Genomic DNA, 20892 nt, shown 5'->3' with positions numbered 1-20892 from the left:
TAGTTCCATCCATTTCCCTGCAAATGCCAGTTTCATTCTTCTTGTGTATATGTACCACATTTTCTTTATCCGTTTATCTGTTGAAGGGCATCTAGGTTGGTTTCATAGTTGAGCTATTGTGAATTGAGCTGCTATAAACATTGATGTGGCTGAGTTATTGTAGTGTGCTGATTTTAAGATCTTTGGGTATAAACGAAGGAGTGGGATAGCTGGGACAAATGGTGGATCCATTCCAAGTTTTCTGAGATATCTCCATATTGCTTTCCATAGTGGTTGCACCATTTTGCAGTCCCATCAACAATGTATGAGTATACTTCAGAGTATACTTTTGAACCTTTTGTAGTTTTGTACCATGTGCACGTAGATAATGTAACTATTCATGTACATGCTAATAATTTCAACCTCTTGCCTAATAGTTGGAGTTGATATTCTTTAGTGTGTCCTTAAGTATCTTTCATAATTAATCCCCAGGCACCCCTCATTGCATGATCTCCCACAGTTCTTATGTGCAAACACTCCCTGCCAGCAGAGCTTACCAGCTACCCTTTGATATTATCAGCCAAGGATCAGCAAACTTTTTCTAAGCAGCCAGAGAGTAAATATTTTAGGGTTTGTGGGATAGGTGGTCTCTGTTGTAGCTACCTGCATTATAGTGTGAAGCAGCCATAAAATGATATGTAACAAGTGAGAGTGTCTGTTTCAGTGAAACTATTTGGGAGCACTGAAATTTGAATTTTATTTTTCAACCATATAAAAATGTAAAATCTGGGGCTGGGGTTGTGGCTCGGTGGTAGAGTGCTTGCCTAGCATGCATGAGGCACTGGGTTCGATCTTCAGTATCACTTAAAAATAAAATAAAAAACATTGTGTCCACCTTTAACTAAAAAATAAATAATTTTTTTAAAAATGTAAAACCTGGGCTGGGGATGTGGCTCAAGCGGTAGCGTGCTTGCCTGGCATGTGTGCGGCCCGGGTTCGGTCCTCAGCACCACATACAAACAAAGATGTTGTGTCCGCCAAAAACTAAAAAAAAAAAAAAATATTAAAATTAATTCTCTGTCTCTCTCTCTCAACAACAACAAAAAAAATGCCCCAATCTCTCTCTCTTTAAAAAAATAAATAAATAAACAATATAAAACCTGTTCTCTACTTGTGGCAGGTCAGATGTGGCCCCTGGGCTGTAATTTGCTAATCCCCGGCTAAGCTCTTTCTGTCTATGTCTTTGACCACTCCCTCCGCTCCCTCCATCCTGTCCTTTGAGGAGCAGCTCATTGGTGCCTCCTTTGGGGAGTTGGTTAGGCCATTGCAGCACCTAGGAGTTTTTCACCTCTGACGGCCTGTACACCCAGAAGCCATATCATTCATTTCACATGAATTGTCTATTGCCTTGTGACATTTCTTACATTATGATTGGAGTTTAGATTTAAATCATGTAATGTGGGGCTGGGGATGTGGCTCAAGCGGTAGCGCGCTCGCCTGGCATGCGTGCGGCCCGGGTTCGATCCTCCAGCACCACATACAAAAAAAAGATGTTGTGTCCGCCAATAACTAATAAATAAATAAATATTAAAATAAATAAATAAATAAATAAATCATGTAATGTGTCTTAAAAACATCTCCCTAAGTAACGACAAACTACTCAAGGTCACAGTTTATATTCTGTTTCTTTGTGTCTTTCCTAAGGCCCCAGTAGTTGTTACAAATATTCAGTTTTTTAGAAATAAAGAAATACCAAATTCAGGCTGTAAGTGCCCAATTATACCCCATTGCAAGGATCTGTTTTCAGCCTGAGAAAAGCAGCCATCTTCCTATTGAGCCCCACAGGGTCAGTGTTCGCTGTTAGCTGGGGGCTGTTCCACATGAGGCTTGCCTTCTGCACTTGGTGGTCCTAACGGGAAGCTCCTGCCACCATCTTCCAGAAGTTGAGGTAGAAGCCATCATGAAGGGTATGGCTTACGGACCCACGTCAGTTACTATAATACTTGTCCAAATCAATCAACTGCCATTTTCCCCATCATGTGGAAAAGAGGGTAGTTGTGAATAATTCATGACAACCAATAACTAGTGGTTTCTACTTCCCTTGGAAATGTGTTTGTGTTTTCATTGGAATATGGACATATCCAACATCTAGGAAATCCTTTCCCCATAGTGGACAAGGCTTGCTTGGGAGAAGAAAGCTCCATCCCACCCTCCTGGCTCATCACTCCACAGGGGAGTGCACTGTACCTCCTCTTAAGAACAGTGAGGAACATCTGCCCAGAGCAGACGCATTCAGAGCAGGGTACACCTCCCTGGTACCAGAAACTAAAGGCTGAGCAGCCCTTTCTTCCTGCTCCTGCCAGACAGAGAAAGCCCAGAGCTTTTGTCACCTAAACAGCTAGACTAGGTTGGTGGCGGTGGCAGCCAGAGCTTGCAGTCCAGATACATCTGTCCTAAGGAAAGAGAATCTGGTTGACTGGTGCATGTGTCTGATTGCCACTGATACTTGCAGGCTGTTTGGGCCTCTGCAAGTCATCAGCAGGGCCCCATGTCCACACTCGATACTCTACACTCCCACATCTGGTGTCTGGTTTATGCCCCCATTCTGGGGGAAAGCTTCAGGCTTCGCCACTTCCTCCATTGAGTTCATCAAATATTCATTGAGCATCTGTGGCATCTGGGCTGCATCTAGGACCTTAGAAGCAGTCTCAGCTGAAGTAGTCCTTCTATGTTGACCTCCTCTGCCAGCCACAGAAAGGTCGTAAGCCATCTTTGGGATGTTTCTTTCATTAGCTCCTGCTTGGTCCCAGCAGAGTGGGAGGGTCTGTCAGACAAACTGTCCTCAGAAAAGAACAGATGTGCAGCTGGGGCAGATGCTGAGGCCTAATGAACACAGAATGCAAGCTCTTTTTAGAAGACAGCCTTCTACTGTGCCTTCTTTTCTTGCTGGGTGTTACCCACCATTCCCATGCCTAGTAAAGCACAGAGAATACAGCAGGAACAAATTTTTACAATAGAGGAAACCTGGGCTAATATGAGACACTCTTTTTGTTGCTTTTGTCTTGAGGTGGGGTCTTACTGCATTGCCTTCAAATCCTGGGCACAAACAGTTGTCCAACCTCAGTCTCCTGAGTAGCTAGAACTGCAGGCATACCCCACTGTGCTTGGCTGGAGATACTCTCTTCTACATATGATACCATTCACAGATAAGACTGAGCTAGCCGGGGGCAGTAGCACACACCTATAATCTCAGCAACTCAAGAGGTTAAGGCAGGAGGATTGCAAATTGGGGGCCAGCCTCAGCAAAGGCCCTAAGCAATTTAGGCATTAAGCAACTTAGCAAAACCCTGTCTTAAAATAAAATAAAAGGCTGGGGATATAGCTCAGTGGTAAACCAGTGTTCAATCCCCAGTACTCACCCCCCAAAAATGGGTTAATGAGCCAGCACTTGTGTCCAGGTCAGCTCCCTCGAGAAGGTGCAGGGCTTCCTTACCACCTGATCTTCCCCACACAGCTTCCTGAAATAATGCAAGAGGCTTCACATGAAGTCAGACATCAGGCCAAGAGGGTCCTGTCTGCCTTTTCCTTTTGGACACTACAAATCTTTTGTGGTGCCCAATCTCTAAAAGACACTTGGTGTACATCTGTGACAGAGCTACTAAATAGAGGCATGACAGAGTTGGGCACTGTATATGTTGGTGTGAGGTGCTTTTATCAAAAACTGGAATCTTCTCTGGACCAAAGTCTAAAAAAATCACCCTTAGGATCCTGTAGTGACTTCCCTTTATACTACAGTTAGGATTTGGCACACCATTGCTGGCTGCCTGATTTTTATGAATGAAGTTTTATTAGGACACAGCCATACTCATCCGTGTCACATTGACTGTGGCTGCATTAGCAGTTAAGTACTGTGGCATAGTTGAGAGTTGAAATGGTAAGAATGTGGCCACAATCTTAAATATTCTCTGGCCCCAGTTTGCTGACCCCTGCTAAATCCAGGATTCATAACTTTGTTTTCAGAGGCCTTCAATAAACAGACATCTTCCTTGTGTTATCTCTCCCTTCTGTTTGTGGCCTGCACTTGGAGCCATGAAGACTCTCTTTGGTCTAATTTGTTCTCCTCACCCCTAAGCCTGGTCTCAGACTTTTATATGCTTCATAATGCTCCCCCAAATAGTCCCTGAGTCTCCCCTTTGTATTATCTAAGAAACTACTGGAATCCCACCTCCTCATGGCAGCTCCTGGACTTTCGGTGCTTATTTGGATTCTGTGTGACAACCCAGACCCTTTCTCCAGCATTGTGACTGCTTGGTGATGCACTCCACACACAGCCTCTGCCAGGCCTCTTTATGGTACCAGGGATTAAACTCAGGGGCACTCAACCACTGAGCCACATCCCCAGTCCTATTTAGTATTTTACTTTTAGAGACAGAGTCTCATTGAGTTGCTTAGCACCTCACTTTTTTGCTGAGGCTGACTTTGATCCTCCTGCCTCAGCCTCCCGAGCCACTGGGATTACAGGCATGTGCCACCGACTCAGCCCCTCTTGACATTCTTTAGAAAGTTGTGTGCATTGTTTTGATTGTTTTGATTTCTTCTTAAATCTTTCCATAGGTCAAATCTCCTTTAAACAATATCACAATCTAAATCTCTAATGAAAACAAATACTGCCAACAATTTGATAGGAGTTTTCAATCTAGTTAAAGAATTAGGTTATTTCTTTGGATATCATTGCAAATGAAGTTTGGCCTTTAAGGTCCTTGTTACTTTTTTTTTTTTTTTTTTTTGGTGCTGGGGATTGAACCCAGGGTCTTGTGCCTGCAAGGCAAGCACTCTACCAACTGAGGTATATCCCCAGCCCTTCATTTTTCTTTAATACTGTGCATGGTAGGCAAGTGCTCTACCACTGAACTACATCTCTAACCCTTTAAAAAAAATTATTTTGGCCTGGGGATGTGGCTCAAGTGGTAGCGTGCTCGCCTGGCATGCTTGCGGCCTGGGTTCGATCCTCAGCACCACATACAAAGAAAGATGTCGTGTCCGCCGAAAACTAAAAAATAAATATTAAAAAGAATTTCCCCCCTCTCTCTTTTTAAAGGTAGGGTGACTTTGAATTGAGATCCTTCTGCCTCATGGGTTGCTGGGTCACAGGAAAGCACCACCATTCCCAGCTATTTGTTTTTGTGCCAGTATGATTAAGATACCCACAATGACCTAAGAAGATCAATACTTCCTGTACTGAGCAATTTATTGATACTTGGAGACCAATGATAAAACAATAGAACCAGCCATTGGGAAGACTAGGGGTCTTTATTCTTGGAAATCTTGAAAATGTTCTGAAGTCATTATCACTACTGTTCTAGCTTAGAATGAGAAGTTAGTGGAACAAAATAAACCTATTCTTTGAGGGTTTAAAATGTGATCAATGTAGCCAGGCATGGTAGTGGACACGTAGTCCTAGCAACTCCAGAGTCTGAAGCAAGAGGATCTCAAGTTCGAGGTCAGCCTTACCAACTTAGCGAGGCCCTTAGCAACTTAGAGAGACCCTGTCTCAAAATAAAAAAATAAAATAAAAAGGGCTGGGGGATGTGGCTCAGTGGTAAGGTTCCCCTGGATTCAATTCCTGGTACCAAAAAAAAGCTATGATATATATGACCTTAAAATTTGAGTGGGAAAGCTCATTCATTAAATAGAATAAGTTAGATTGCAGGAAAATATTTAGATTAACATACCATAAAACAAATTACTGATGGATTAATGAGTAAAATATGTTCAAAACAAACCAAGAAAATCCTGAAAAAAAATGGAATAAATGAAGAGATTAAGTGAATTACAAAGGTAAAAATTAACAGATTTTCATATAAGAAAAAAGTTATGTGGACACTGGGCACTTGAGGTTTAGCTCAGTGGTAGAGCACTTGCTTAGTATTTGTGAAGCCCTGAACTTGATCCTGGGCATCAAAAAAAAAAAAACGACAACAATTAAAAAAAAAACTGAGAATTGCATGTAATCAAAATATAAATAAGCCACATGGGAAAAGCACAGTTGTAGCAAAACTTAAAAACAGTTAATATCTGTTTGATATGAGCTCATCCACAATAATAAGAAAAACCCTAGGATCCCAAAAGATAAATAGGCAAATTAACACTAAAGAAAAAATGCAATTAGGAGCTAGGATTGTAGCTCAGTGGCAGAGCACTTGCCTTGCAGGTATAAGGCACTGGATTCTATCCTCAGCACCACATGAAAATAAATAAATAAAATAAAGATATTGTGTCCATCTACAACTAAAAAAAAAAATTATAAAAAAGAAGAAAGAAAGAAAAATGCAGTTAGGGCTGGAGGTATAGCCACTTGCCTAGTGTGCCTGAGGGTCCTGGGTTCCATCCCCAACACCAGGAAAAAAAAAAAGAAAAAGAAGAAGAATGTAGTTAGCCCATTGAAGTATGAACAAATATTAGTGTCATAGGGAAAGGAAGCAAAATAATATTGTACATCTATTGAATTATATCAGGCACTCTGCCAGCTGCCTTATATACCTTTATCTCATCCATCAATTTTAAAATGAGACTTAGTAACTATGCAGTATTGTAAAATGTAAGACCTGAAAGTACTGTTCGAAAAGACTTAAAGTTGGGGCTGGAGATGTGACTCAAGCGGTAGCGCGCTCGCCTGGCATGCGTGCACCCCGGGTTCGATCCTCAGCACCACATACAAACAAAGATGTTGTATCCACCGAAAAAACTAAAAAAAAAATAAATAAAATTCTCTTTCTGTCTCTCTCTCTCTTTAAAAAAAAAAAAAAAAGAAAAGACTTAAAGTGTTTCTTTTGTTTTGTCTAACTAGTATTTATTATTTTAGCTGGCAACTAATGGGGCACACCCATAATCCTAGGACTTGGAAGGCTGAAACAAGAGGATCCCAAGTTTAAGGCCAGCCTTAGAAATTTAGTGAGACCTTGTCTCAAAATTTAAAAGGATAGGGGCTGGGGATATAGCTCAGTTGGTAAAGTGCTTGCCTTACATGCACAAGGCCCTGGGTTCAATTCCCAGAACTAAAAAAAAAACAAAAAACTAAAAATAACAACAAAAAATTTGAAATAGAATAAGTACTGGAGATATAACTTAGTGGTTATATCTTGGGGTTCAATCCTCAGTACCCAAAACAATAAAAAATTTTTAAAGTGTTATTTTAGTACATTTATATGGTTCTGAATTCAAGAAATATGAAAGTATACAATGAAAATCTGCTTACCTTTATCCCCCTTTTCTCTCCTCCACCAAAACCACTGTGAATCAATTTCTTGATCCATGGAGAACTATTCTTCCAGAACTATTCTATGCATAAAGAACACGACACAAGTTTTGTTTTGTTTTGTTTGTTGGGCAGTGCTAAGGATAGAACCCAGGCCCTTGTGCATGCTAGGCAAGTGCTCTACCACTATGTCATACCTCCAGCCCAAGAATTTTTTTTACAATTGCATAGTATTTTATTGTATGGATATGCCATAATTTATTTAGCAGTTTGTTTCTTTTCTTTTCTTTTCAGTTATACATAGGCACAATATCTTTATTTTGTTTATTTATTTCTATGTGGTACTGAGAATTGAACCCAGTGCCTCACATATGCAAGGCAAGCGCTCTGTTACTGAGCCACAACCTGAGCCCATTATTTGGCAATTTCTATTGAGGGCATTTAGGTTGTTTCTAACATTCTATGATTATAAACCACATCACCGTATACAATATACTTTGCACAACATAGCTTTCCTTGAATAAGTACAAGTATGTCAGTAGGGGGAATTCCTAGAGGGAGAATTTCTTGATTAAAGGTCACATGTCATTTTGTTCGATGAGAATTGTACCAATTTATATTCCCATCAACAGTGTATGGAAATGATTTTTTTTCCTTTCACCTTCAACAAAATGAATATCAGACCTTTTTTTTTTTTTACCTTTGCTAATCTTTAAATGAAAAATGTTCCTTCAATGGAGTATAATTTTCTTTTATGAGTGAAAATAAGAATCTTTTTATATAACTAAATAAATTGTTGCACTTTCTTTTCTATAAGCTTTCTTTTGCATGTTTTTCTTTTAAATTATTGGTCTTTTTCTCATTAATTTGTATTATTTATCAGGAAAATGAGGGTTTTTTCTGTGTGATGAGTTATGTTTTTGTTTGTTTGCAGAGCTGAGATTCAAACCCAGGGCCTTCCTCATGCATGCTAGGCAAACAATCCACCACTAAACTACACACCTAGCCTCCCCTCCCTTTTGGGGGGGGTATAGGGGGTTGAACCAAGGGATGATTAACCATTAGGTCACATCCCCAACCCTTTTTTTTAAAATATTTTTTTGTTGTTGTTGGAGTTGGACAGAACACCTTTGTTTTATTTATTTATTTTTATGTGGTGCTGAGGATCAAACCCAATGCCTCATAGTTGCCAGCAAGCGCTCTACCACTGAGCCACAACCCCAGCACCCCCAGCCCTTTTTAAAATATTTTATTTAGAGACAAGTTCTCAATGAGTTGCTTAGTGCCTCACTAAGTTGCTGAGGCTGGCTTTGAATTCACAATCCTCCTGCCTCAGCCTCACTAGCTGCCAGGATTACAGGTGTGTGCCACTGCACCCAGCCAGCCCCTAAATTTTTTAGCAAATTTTTTTGTCTTTTGACTTTAAAAAAAAACTTGTCTTAGTCTAATTGGAGCTGAGAATGCGGCTCAGTAGGAGTGCATCTGCTTAAATGCACGATGCCTTGAGCTTAATCTTCAGCACAGAAAGAGAGAGAGGGAAAAATATTGAAATCCAAAGAAGTGAAATTCCTTGCACAGTGGGTTCTTGGGCTGCCAGCGACAGGGTCACAGCCAGACCTCTAGTCCCCGTGTCTTGAATTGTCAGAGAACCTCATCTGTAAAGTCGGGGGACTGAGCCAGGTGACATCCACTTGTCTGAAAAGTTTAGATTTACTCCTTTGTCACACAAATTTTCCACGATTGGATAAGTTAAACTGACATTTGTTAGCCTACATAAACCCCACATACTCTGGGAAGGAAGCTCCCCTTCTCAGTTGCATGGTCCCTGTCACTGGCACCACCAGTTATCTCCTGGTTAATCCCTGTGTATTGGTTTACTCATCTGTTCTCCTTTCCTCACACAGCAATCATTCTCCAAACCTGCTTTTTTCCGGCAAAATTCAGAGAGGTGGAACTTCAAACTGCTGGACGCTAGGAAGTTGAGTCGGGATGGAACTGGGTCCCCTTCCAGAATTAGCCCCCCCTCCACACCCAGCAGTCCTGATGACACTTTCTTTAACCTTGGAGACCTACAGAATGGCAGGAAGAAGAAAAAGATCCCCAAGGTAATGCTCACAACCAACTTCATGTTCCAATATGCAGTCCTCCTTCTCTGCAAAGGAAAGCTGCAGGGCAGGCTGGGCAGAGACCCAGTCACTGGGCCCTCTGTTCATTCTGTCACCCACAGGAGGTGACATGGTAAAACCAGAAGGCTAGGATATCTCAGCCTCTGTCCTAATAATTATTGTGGTCTTATATATACACTCCCTCTTAGCCATGTCTCTCCCTGCCTTAACTGTTCTTCAGACCCAGTGTTCTCAGTGCCTGTACTCAAAAGGCCATAGCCTTCTCCTTCTTATCCTGAAAAAGTAGACCTCCATCCATCATGCCTAGACCTGAGACTTTGTCAGGAGCTGGTGCCAATATGTGCCCTGAGGCAACATTTGCCAAAATACATGTTCTGACCAGGCATAGTGGCTCACACTATAATCCCAGTAACTTGGGAGGCTGAGGCAGGAGGATCACAAGATTAAAGCCAGCCTAGGCAACTTAACAAGATCTTATCTCAAAATAAATATTTGGGGGCTGGGTTGTGGCTCAGCAGTAGAGTACTCACCTAGCACAGGCAAGGCCCTGGGTTCGATCCCCAACACCACATAAAAATAAATAAATAAAGATATTGTGTCCAGCTACAACTAAAAAAATAAATATTTAAAAAATAAATAAATATTTGAAAAGGACTAGGGACTTAGCTCAGTAGTAGTGTCCCTGAGTTCAATTAGCAGTACCACAAAGAAAACAAAATCAAAATGTCTTCTGGTCCCTGCCTTCCAAAAGTAAAACATGCCCATGGCTTGGTTGTACATCTTATGTTCTGTTGGTTATGTTGTCTTTTACTCAGTTTAAGCCCTGTAGTGCTGGTCTTTTCATTGACCAGTTTGGTACTGTAGGGGAGGCATTTCCTCTATCTTCTCAGGGAAGATTTGCCTAAAAATTAAACTAACTTAAGGCAGGTTAACAAGAACAATGCATGTTAATTTTTAAAAAATTTTTTTGTAGTTGTAGATGGAAAGAATGCCTTTGTTTTATTTGTTTTTTTTATGCTGGGCTGAGGATTGAACCCAATGCATCACATGTGCTAGGCAAGTGCTCTGCCACTGAGCTACAGCCCCAGCCCCTGCGTGTGAATTTTAATTACATGTATGTGGGGAGCCTTCACAAGAAAATGAAAACCCAAAGAAGTTACTGGGCTAAAATACTTACATTCCGAGTTGAAAAAATTGTGGCAATTGTGGGAAAGTAACTAAAAGGTAAGGGTTAGTTTAGCAAAGCTGGTTTGTACAGATTTATCTTGGCCTCACCTTTCTGTCTCTAGTGATAAGAATGTTTTGTCTCTCCCAGTATAGGGAGGGCATCTTTCACATGGGAACTTTGTGTCCAGCTTCCAGGAAGAAGAGGGAGGGTAAGAGTGCCCACCTTACACCTGTGATTTTTAAGATGGGCACTCTCACCCAGAACCCAAAATAATCAGTATACCAAAGCAGCCTGTTCTGGAGTAGGCAGGGTGTTCAGGACCCCTTCTGTACCAACTTGCTTTGGCAACTGTTAGAGTGGGAAGTCCATCGAACTCAGAGCCATGAGCTTTAGGAAGTCATGAACATCATAAAACTTTGTGCAGATAAGTTTGGAGGTCTGAGGGGACAGGACCTTTTCTATATATTACATCACTAAGTTGCTGAGGCTGGCCTTGAACTTTTCATCTTCTTGCCTTAGTCCTCAAATCACCAGGCTTACAAGAATGTGCCAACACTCCTGGCTGTTCATTCTCATTAAATAAGTGGAAGGATGTTTACTATAATTGTCTTCTTTCTTACTGGTTTTGGATATTTTGGGGGGAGATTCTGAATGGGTTTAAAAACCCTACCCCTCAAAATTTGACCCAGTGACATTTGGTTCTATTTTTTAGATTGTGGTAAAATATATATAACATAAAATTTATCATTTTAATCTTTTTTTTTTTTTTGGCACTGGGGATTGAACCCAGAGGTACTCTACCACTAAGCTACATCCCCAGTCCCTTTTATTTTTATCTTGAGACAGGGTCTTCTTAATTTGCTGAGGCTAGCCTTGAACTTGCAATCCTCCTGCCTCAGCCTTCTGACAGAAGTTGCAAGTGAGTACCACTCTGCCCAGCTCATTTTAACCATTTTTAAGTGTAACATTCATTACATTCATTGCACTCATATTGTTCAGCAACCAGAACCCCCATCCTTCTCCAGAACTTATTTGTCTCCTAGACAGAAACTACCCATTGTACAATAAGTCTCCATGTCCCCCTGCTCAGCCCCTGGTATCCACTTTCCTACTCTCTGTCTCTATTGATTTTACTATTGTAGGTACCTCACATAAGTGGAATCATTTGCCCTCTGTGCCTGGCTCATTTCACTTATCATGATGTCCTTAGGGTCATTCCATATGGTAGCATATGTCAGACTCTCCTTCCTTTCTGAGGCTGAATGATATTCCTTTGAAGGCATATTCTACATTTTGTTTATCCATTCATCTCTCACTGGACACTTGGGTCGTGCGTACTCTGGCTATCATGAGTAATGCTAACAGTTCATTTATACAATGTCTGCTTTTGTGGGAAATGTAGTTGGAACACAAGGAAAGGAAGAAAAAGGGCCAGTTCAGGAATGTGAGCATGCCAGGGGATGGCTGGATAGTCAGGGTAAATACAAAGTAACTGTCACACAGGCAAGAATTTGAAGGTTATAGAGGAGGCTCATTTGAATCAGGTTCAAGGCAATAGGCAAGGGAAGCACTGGTTGGAAGTGAAGTCTAAATGGCCATCAGAAGTCAGAATGCTCAGGTGTCTAAGCATGTGACAAGGCATTGGGTTCAGCAGACAACAGGAATGGGACTCAGTGCTCCACCTATGGAGAGATGCTGGTGAGCCATTCTGGGGAGCTGATCCAAGGTGGGAAGAATAGAGATAGGGACTGGCAACAGCTGATCACTGCTCTCTCTTGGGACCTGTCCCCAGTTACGCATCCCACTCCTGTTCTTCTCAGCACACCAAAGAATTCCCCACACTTATGTGTCAGCATATAATGCAGCTCCCTTTAAAATTGCTGGTTGGTTTGCTTCAACTGTGCATAGGTAGACCTCTTTCTCTCCCAGCTAGGTTATCTACAGGCTTCCACTTGCTGAAAGGAGCAGGTGATGCTGAAAAGTCTGGGGTAAGGCACCCCAGGGGTTCCATCAGGAGAGGTTCTGCTGCAGGCAACCTGGAGAATGTGCCTTTAGTGATGTGTGTGGAGGGCCTCACCTTGCAGCACTGGGAGAGGTTTAGAGAGTACTTCACAAGTCCAAGGACAATTAAGAACCTTTATCATAGAAGCCCAGGAAGTTAGTACCAGAAGAGACTTTTGAAATGCTTCAGCCTCCTCAATTTTTTAGCTGAGAACACTAAATAATGGAGGCCAAGTGATGGCCACAGACACACCCAGCTAGAGGCAGCAGAGTCCGGAACACTTAAAGCAGATTAAAAAATAAGATTTAAAATAATCATAGAACACAGAAAATAGTTACTACTATACATTTTTGTTCACTAACTTATACAGACAAAAAAAAAAAATGTTAAGCCAAACATAATGGCATGTACCTGTAGTCCCATCTACTTAGGAGGCTGAGGCAGGAGGATTGCTTGAGCTCAGGGGGTTCAGGGCCAGCCTGAGCAACAAAGTGAGACACTATCTCTAAAAATAACAACAAAAAGTTATATGACATTGAGGGCTGGGGCTGGGGCTCCTTGGTAGAGCACTTGCCTCACATGTGTGAGGCTCTGGGTTCGAGTCTCAGCACCATATACAAGTAAATAAAAAATTTTACAAAATAAATAAAGGCCTATTGATAACTTAAAAAAAAGGCTATGTAATGTTGAACATAAAGCTATATAGCTTTCTGTGTAAGAAGTAATAAGGGAGCTAGGGATATAGCTCAGTTGGTAGAGTGCTTGCTTTACATGTACAAGGCCCTGGGTTCAATACCTAGCACCACAAAAAAAAAAAAAAAAAAGAAATAAGAATAATTTTCTGGTTGTGGCTCAGAGGTAGAGCCTAGCATGTGTGAGGCACTGGGTTCAAACCTCAGCACCAAATAAAATAAAATTAAGACATTGTGTTCACCTATAACTAAAAAATAAATTTTTTTAAAAAAAGAAAAAATTTCTAAACCACACAAAACAACTGATTTTGGAGTTCCTCTGTGTGCAAGGTTCTGAACCACCTGTGTCATGAACATGTTCTGTGTAACAGCAAAACCTAGGGACCCAGCAAAGCAAAATATGTCAGTCCACACTCACCAGATTTCCACACTCTCCAGATTTTCAGGAGAGGAGGGGAGCAAGCACAGGTAACACCAAACTCTTATTTGGTCACCAGCAAGAAGAGCACTTGCCTTTGAAGCAGGTCTGCATTCACCCAGGCAGCTGTCATAGGCAGCAGACAGCTCATCTGCTCTGGAAAATGGTGGGGCCAGAGAGCAGGGGCTCTGGTGGTAGTAAAGGGTGGAAGCCATCTGGGCCAGGTAGCCTTCTAGGAGGCCTGGGATATGTCACAGGTGCACTTTCTTCTCCCCCAGTACTGAGGATTGACCTACATCCTTAACCCTTTTTTTTTTTTTTTTAGATGTTGGTGGACCTTTATTTTATTCCTTTCTTTATATGTAGGGCTGAGAATCAAACCCAGTGCCTCACACATGCTAGGCAAGTGCTCTACCACTGAACCACAACTCCAAACTCCCAACCCTTTTTTTTTTTTTGAGACAGGGTCTTGCTAAGATGCTGAGGATGGCCTTGAACTTGGAATCCTCCTGCCCGAGTCAGTGGGACTATAGGCATATGTTCCAAGTGTACTTTTGCACCACACATGTGCTACTCTGGGAGTACATGAAGGACCTGTGAGTCAGGAGGAGTGCTCCCATGTGGCGGGATGGTGTATTCCAGTACACAGCTCCATGCATGCCCAAGCGGGGACCCAGGAGCCGCTCTAATCCCTGTTCCCATCCTGCTCGGAGCTATACAGACATTTTTTGAAATGGTTCCCACCATAGGCACCCTCCCTGGGAAATGTTTTTTTCTGTCTCTTCCTTTTTTATTTTATTTAGGGAGCAAACATTCCTTCCCCAGCTACAGTGACATCTCAGGGTGAGGCAGTCACACCATGAGCCAATGAAATTGTCTCTTCATGGTCCCAGCTGGATGAGTTAGCTTGTGAGACAATAGCAGCCCATGTGGCAGTGAGGGGCAGCCTCCTCTGGTTTTCTTGGCAGTCACATTCCCATGTGGCAGAAAAGAATGCCTAGAAGAGCTGTCAGGCAGTGGGAAGTGTGCCCTCCCCCTCCCTGGCCCTCCATCATCCTAGGAGAGAATGGGCAGCAGAGGAAGGCCAACCGCACCTGGGAGGGGGCCAGGAGCTGCTAACAGTGGCTTTCCCTCTTCTGTGTCTGGCAGCTGGTGTTGCGAATCAACGCCACTTACGAGGCCCGGAGAGGAAAGAAACGGGTGAAGAGGTTGTCCCAGTCCACGGAGAGCAACTCAGGAAAAGGTGGGCCCCCAGCAAGCCCCTGGAATCATTCTCCTAGAAGTTGTGTCCTCTTGTTTCTGGTTTGCTCGCCAGGGAGGGGAACAAGTTGGTGCTTGGTAACTTTCTGCCATTGTCCTTAGGATGGCAAACAGCAAGGTGGTACATGCTCTGGCTTCCTCCGCGGCCTCCTTCCAGTCATCAGAGGCCTGGATGCCCTGGCCTGCCACGGTAGCTGTCTTCTGGCTCAGCAAGCCTGAAGGGCCAGTGTCGCTTGCTGTAATATTTGATATAAGAGCCATCTTAACCCGAATATTAATTTGGAAATTACTTAGTATTAATTTGGGGATATATTGAATTAGACAGAGTTTGTGTCACATTTAAACAGATGACAAAACATTTCCTCTAAACTAGAAATTTGGGGTCTATTTCCTGCATTAAAAGAATTCACATCGGGCTGGGGATGTGGCTCAAGCGGTAGCGCGCTCGCCTGTCATGCGTGCGGCCCGGGTTCGATCCTCACACCACATACAAACAAAGATGTTGTGTCCACCAAATACTAAAAATAAATAAATATTAAAAATTCTCTCTCTCCCTCTCTCTCACTCTCTCTTTAAAAAAAAAAAAAAAAGAATAGGGAAGCTACCTGAGATTTCTTCAGGAGCTGCATTTAAAAAATAAAATAAAAATAAAATAAAATAAAAAATAAAAGAATTCACATTTGCATCTTCCTTCCTTGCCCTTTTGGTCTAGTGACAGACGAGAACAGTGAGTCTGACAGTGACACCGAGGAGAAGCTGAAAGGTAAGAAGAGCAGCTGCTATGCGGGGCACACACAGGTGACTTGGAAGCCACAAAGATGGCCCTCCTCCCTTGTGTAAGGGAAAGATGTGTGCTGCCCAGGTTGCTGTACAAGGTGTGAGTGTCTGAGAGGACAGTGGGACCCATAGGTTGTGCAGAGGCAAGCCAGCCATGCACCGGACCACAGGGACGGTGCTGTTACCCAGCCTGCAGCTCGGGGCATCTTGCTCCTCATGCGGCTTGTGAAGTTGTTGAAATAACTCATCCCTGCGGGCCTGACATTTGGTGATCCACGTCCAGGCTCTACTGAGTTTTCCAAGATTTCTCAGGCTCCAGGGAGAAGCCAAAGAAAGCAAGTCAGGGATGCTGAGTAAAGTGACCTGGACCTGTCCACTGGGCAGCCTTGCCTCATTCACCTCTGCCATAGCTGCTCCCTGGCCACCTCTGGAATGAGCAGTGTGTTTCCATTGGCAGGAGAAGAGGGAGATGTGAGGTCCCAAATCAGTCAAGCCTCTGCCAGTTGAGCCACACAGGATGTTTACAAAGCTCACAGCCCCAAGAGCACGATGGCCTGGCTTTTATCACATCACATAAACTGAAAGATGAGGGGGATGGGGTACGGGAGAAGTTAGGTCCCCATCCCAAAGACAGATGGAGGCAAGGTCTTCATCAGCCTCTACCTTGAGGCCAGACAGCAAATCCCCGGCCGAGTCCCGCAGTCTCAGACTCCCCACCCTGATTGGTGCTGCCCATCAAATGAGAGCTGCGCCTCCCAGAGATTGGCAAGGGTCCAAAAAAAGAGTTTTCTACTAATTTGTTAGTTGTAGAAGCATTCTAGGGATTAGAAGAAGGACCGGAGTTGGGGGTTACATGACCTGTGTACTGTGCGGCCACATTAGCAAGTGAGTCACTGCGGGGCCCTGGTTTCTGTCTCCCCAGCTCACAGCCAGCGCCTGGTCAACGTGAAGTCTCGCCTGAAGCAGGCCCCTCGGTACCCACTGCTTGACCGGGAGCTCATTGAGTACCAGCAGAGGCAGCTCTTCGAGTACTTTGTAGTGGTGTCTTTGCACAAGAAGCAGGCCGGGGCTGCATATGTGCCGGAACTGACCCAGCAGTTCCCTCTGAAGGTATGGGGAGACTCTGTGGGCTGCCCAGGGCTGCCATATTCTCATAGATTCAGGGAAGTGGGAAAGTCTGAGGAAAAACTTGGGTCTAGAACCTTAAAAATGTACCCTACTTAAGTCTAGCAAGTTTAAAAAAAAAAAAAACAAACTGCTCCTAGAGAATGACCAAAGTTCCTTGGAGGACAGATTCAAGGACTCAAGTACAGGCAAAAATACTTTCTCACTCCCTGACCATCCCACCACTCTGTTCTCCTTTTTTTTTTTTTTTTTTTTTGTGGTATCAAGGATTGAACTCAGGGGCATTAAACACTGGGTCACATCCCAGCCATTTTTATTTTTTATATAGAGACAAGATCTCTTAGGGCCTTGCCGCATTGCTGACACTGGCTTTGAACTAGTGATCCCTCCTGCCTCAACCTCCCAAGTCTCTGGGATTACAGGTGTGTGCCACAGTGCCTGGCTCCCATTCTCTTTGTCCTCCCCCAGTCTTATCCAGCCAGGTACAACTCTTTCCCACCTATCCTGCCTTCTCCCCTCAAGCTACACAGCTCTCCACAGGTAGTGTGACATTTGTGTTTGTGCTGAACATGTGCATGTGCATGCAGGAGAATTCCCTGTTTGTGTATGCAGGAGAATTCCCATTATCTCATGATTCATGGGGATGTGGGTTTGGATTTACCGTCTATTAAATCACGGTACCTAAAATAATGATGCTACTTAATAAAACCTACAGTGATATGGCAAATAAAATATAAATTATTCTTGACTTTGACATTAGTATTAAAGTGATTCTACCATATTTTAATCCAGTTCAAGCAGAATTTATGAAGAACATCTGACATTGAGGGGCTGGGAATGTAGCTTAGTTGTGGATACTCGCCTAGCATTCTCAAGGCCCTGGGTTTAGTCCCTAACACAAGGAAAACAAACAGAAAAGCTGTTTTCTACTTGCACCTGAGAGATTACAAAGATGAATGAAATGGGTTTTCTGTCCTCAAGGAGTTTACATTCTGACAGAGGGCATAAGATAAGCATACCAAAAGCATAAATAAAAAAGGCAGACAGGACTTCATAAGGTAGAATGTGATGGTCATCACATCATGCGCACTCAGGCGGGGAGCATCCCGCTGTTTCGGAGTCTCACTACCCCAGCCTAATCCCAGCTCCTGTGAGCCTGGGTCCCAGCCTTTTGCCTCTCCTTCCACAAGCCAGCCTTTCTTTCTTCCTGCCTACTGCGGACAGCACATCAGTCAAGACCCCTCCTTGGCCTTGAGAGAAGTGATGAAAATGGAAGCAAACCACGGACACAGGCACAGGCCCTCTAGACTGTCATCTATTCCTCTTCCTGCAGCTGCCACACCTCTAAGGAATGAGCCCTGAAACCCCACTGCCATGCATTAGCCCGCTGGGGCGCTGCCCCATGGAGAAGCTCAGGTGGACTGACACCAAGGCATGAAGGACTGTCCTGTCATCCTTGGGACCCAACACATCAGTGTTCCAGGAACAAAGCATGAAGTCATGAATTAATTAGTGAATCACCAGAACTGCTGACTGTTTACCATTTCTATCCTGGAGTCTCCAGACTCCCAGACATTCCCATGAAAACCTTTTTTTAGTAGAAAGTTATAAAATCACTGTTGAAAAGAGACTAATTCAGAAATGTGTAAAGGAAAAAAAAAAAAAAAAACATCTATAATCCCACTACACTGAGATCATGCTTGCTAGCTTTTGTTATGTTTTCTTCTAGTCTTTTCCCATAGTATAATTTTCTTTTGGGATCATACATTGTGTGATTTTTTTTTTTTTTTGGATTAGGGATTGAATCTAGGGGCACTCTACCACTGAGCTCCCCACCACCTCAGCCTTTTTATATTTATTTTTATTTCGAGACAGGGTCTTGCTAAATTGCCCAGGTTAGCCTCAAACTTGCAGTCCTCCTGCCTCAGCCTTCTGAGTCACTGGGATTATAGACATGCACTGCTGTAGTTAGCTGCAAGGCTGGTTTTGGGGGTTTTGTTTTGTTATTTTTTTAGTGGTGCTGGGGATTGAACCCAGGACCTTGTGCACATGAGGCAAATAGTCTACCAACTAAGCTATATCCCCAGCCCCTACAAGACTGTGGCAAGCAATTGAAACAAAATAAGAAATTGAAGGAAATTATTACAGGAGGAATTTGTTAGACATTATAAATTCGTAACCTCAGAAATTCAGATATATGGTATTGCAAATGAATGAAGGTAACTTTAGCACAATGTTTTCCTTTACTTTTTATAAAGGAAGTCTAACAAGTGTAAACCTATAAAAAACAAACAAACAAAAAACCTTACATTTCTCAACACTTAAAATTACAAATTAAAAGGCCAGATGCAGTGACACATGCATTTAACCCCAGCAGCTCAGGAGGAGTCTAGTTCAAAGCCAGCTTCAGCAAAAGTGAGGCACTGAGCAACTTGGTGAGCCCCTGTCTCTAAATAAAATACAAAATAGGGCTGGGGATGGCCCAGTAATCGAGTGTCCCTGAGTTCAATCTCTGGTACCCCTCCCCAAGAAATTACAAATTGAGGGGTTCAGGGCTTAGCTCAATGGTACAGTTCAGGCTTAGCATGCTCAAAGCCCTGTATTCGATCCCCAGCACCAAAAAAGAAAGTACCAATTGATAAATTGACATGAAGCTTGAGTAATAATTAGATAAATGATAGAAATGATAATTAGAGAATTATAAATTATTCCTTTTTATCTCCCAAACAGATTCCTGTTCATACACAAAAGAAGCAAACTCGGACTTTGTCTATAGATCAGACTTTAATTCATCTTGTTCCTTAACAAGATATCCACCCAGTCTGTGGTGTGTCAGATACTGTCCTGAGTGCTGGGTTATCAGAGAGAGATTTAAAAAAAAAAAAAAAAAGGAATAAAGAAAGGCCAGAGATTACAATCATTTTTCTTACTTACTCTAACACTAGCTGTGCAATCTGAACAGATCATTTACCTTCTCAGGATGTATTTTCTGATCTCTGAAGTGAGAATGGTGGGCTGGACACTCTTTGAAACCAGTCGAATTTTACAGTGTAATATAATTTTAGTGTCTATATTGACTGTAAATAGTGTACCATTCTTTGGTGGGCCCAGAGATTGGGAAACCAGCTCGAAGCTCTGGATCCTGGAACCTACCATCTGGAAGGCTTGCCATGGAGCTTTCCCTTACTTATTGGAACACATTTCATAATGGACTTCAGTTGGAACTGCCCCTGGGGAAAGGCCCCACAGACTGAGCACAACCCTTCCTAAGGGAGGAGGTTAAGTAAGGGGCAGTCACAGCTGCAGAAAGGTGGGAGACAGGAGCCTCGTCACTGTCCAATGCCAGAGTTTATTCTTGAACCTTCTTGCACCTTTCTCTCTACAGTTGGAAAGGTCTTTCAAGTTCATGAGAGAGGCTGAAGACCAGCTGAAGGCTATTCCCCAGTTCTGTTTCCCTGATGCCAAGGACTGGACTCCTGTCCAGCAGTTTACCAGGTACATGCTGGCCTCTCCTCTTCTCACCCCCAAAGACTTTTAGGCAGGAATTAAGAGATGGGATTATGGGGCTGAGATTGTGGCTCAGCAGTAGAGCGCTTGTCTGGCACATGCGAGGCCCTGGGTTCAATCCTCAGCATCACATAAAAATAAAATAAAGATATTGTGTCCAACTACAACTAAAAAATAAATACTAAAAAAAAGAGAGAGAGAGAGAGATGGGATCATGGATGGCAGACCCCCTAGGTCAGTCATATCATTAAGCAAACCTGATGGGCTCTGGCCTAAGATTTCCCCTGTGCTATTTTTAACACTTCCCTGAAATGAGATCACATTGCTACATGTGCAGTTATAGGGCCTCAAAGGCAGTCTGGGTGTATGTGTTTTTTCATGTGCCTTATGAAGGGAATTCTTAGTCTGGGCAAAGAAGGAAGCAGGCATTGCCTGTCACCACCCTTACCCAGTGCTCCTGAAACATTTCTTCTACCTGTTGCTTGGATTGCGATCAGTTTACATTTCTACTTTAGCCCACATTTTAAGATGTCAGTATTTCCCTTATCTGCTGCTTCCACAGTTTACCAAGCTCAGTAGGCCA

The 20892-nt window shown here is 42.9% G+C and overlaps 1 protein-coding gene across 12 annotated transcripts in view; it reads left to right on the top strand.

The window, feature by feature from the left end:
- Dennd2a (DENN domain containing 2A) overlaps positions 1 to 20892 on the top strand; it is a 93153-nt gene that overhangs the window by 48331 nt on the left and 23930 nt on the right. For 11 of the 12 annotated variants that reach the window (XR_013435452.1, XM_078040655.1, XM_078040653.1 and 8 more), the window contains 5 exons: positions 9139 to 9339; positions 14790 to 14883; positions 15613 to 15663; positions 16600 to 16787; positions 20188 to 20297. Coding sequence is in view for 11 of the 12 variants with exons in the window: in XM_078040655.1 (XP_077896781.1) it covers positions 9139 to 9339; positions 14790 to 14883; positions 15613 to 15663; positions 16600 to 16787; positions 20188 to 20297 (644 nt within the window). In the remaining variant the exon portion in view is untranslated. The remainder of the gene's footprint in view (positions 1 to 9138; positions 9340 to 14789; positions 14884 to 15612; positions 15664 to 16599; positions 16788 to 20187; positions 20298 to 20892) is intronic. The other variant, XM_078040652.1, reaches the window with a different exon arrangement.

The sequence above is a fragment of the Ictidomys tridecemlineatus genome, chromosome 2, assembly GCF_052094955.1.
Source record: "Ictidomys tridecemlineatus isolate mIctTri1 chromosome 2, mIctTri1.hap1, whole genome shotgun sequence".
Lineage (NCBI taxonomy): Eukaryota > Metazoa > Chordata > Mammalia > Rodentia > Sciuridae > Ictidomys > Ictidomys tridecemlineatus.
Note: the sequence above shows the minus strand (reverse complement) of the source record. Positions and strands in the feature narration are given on the sequence as shown.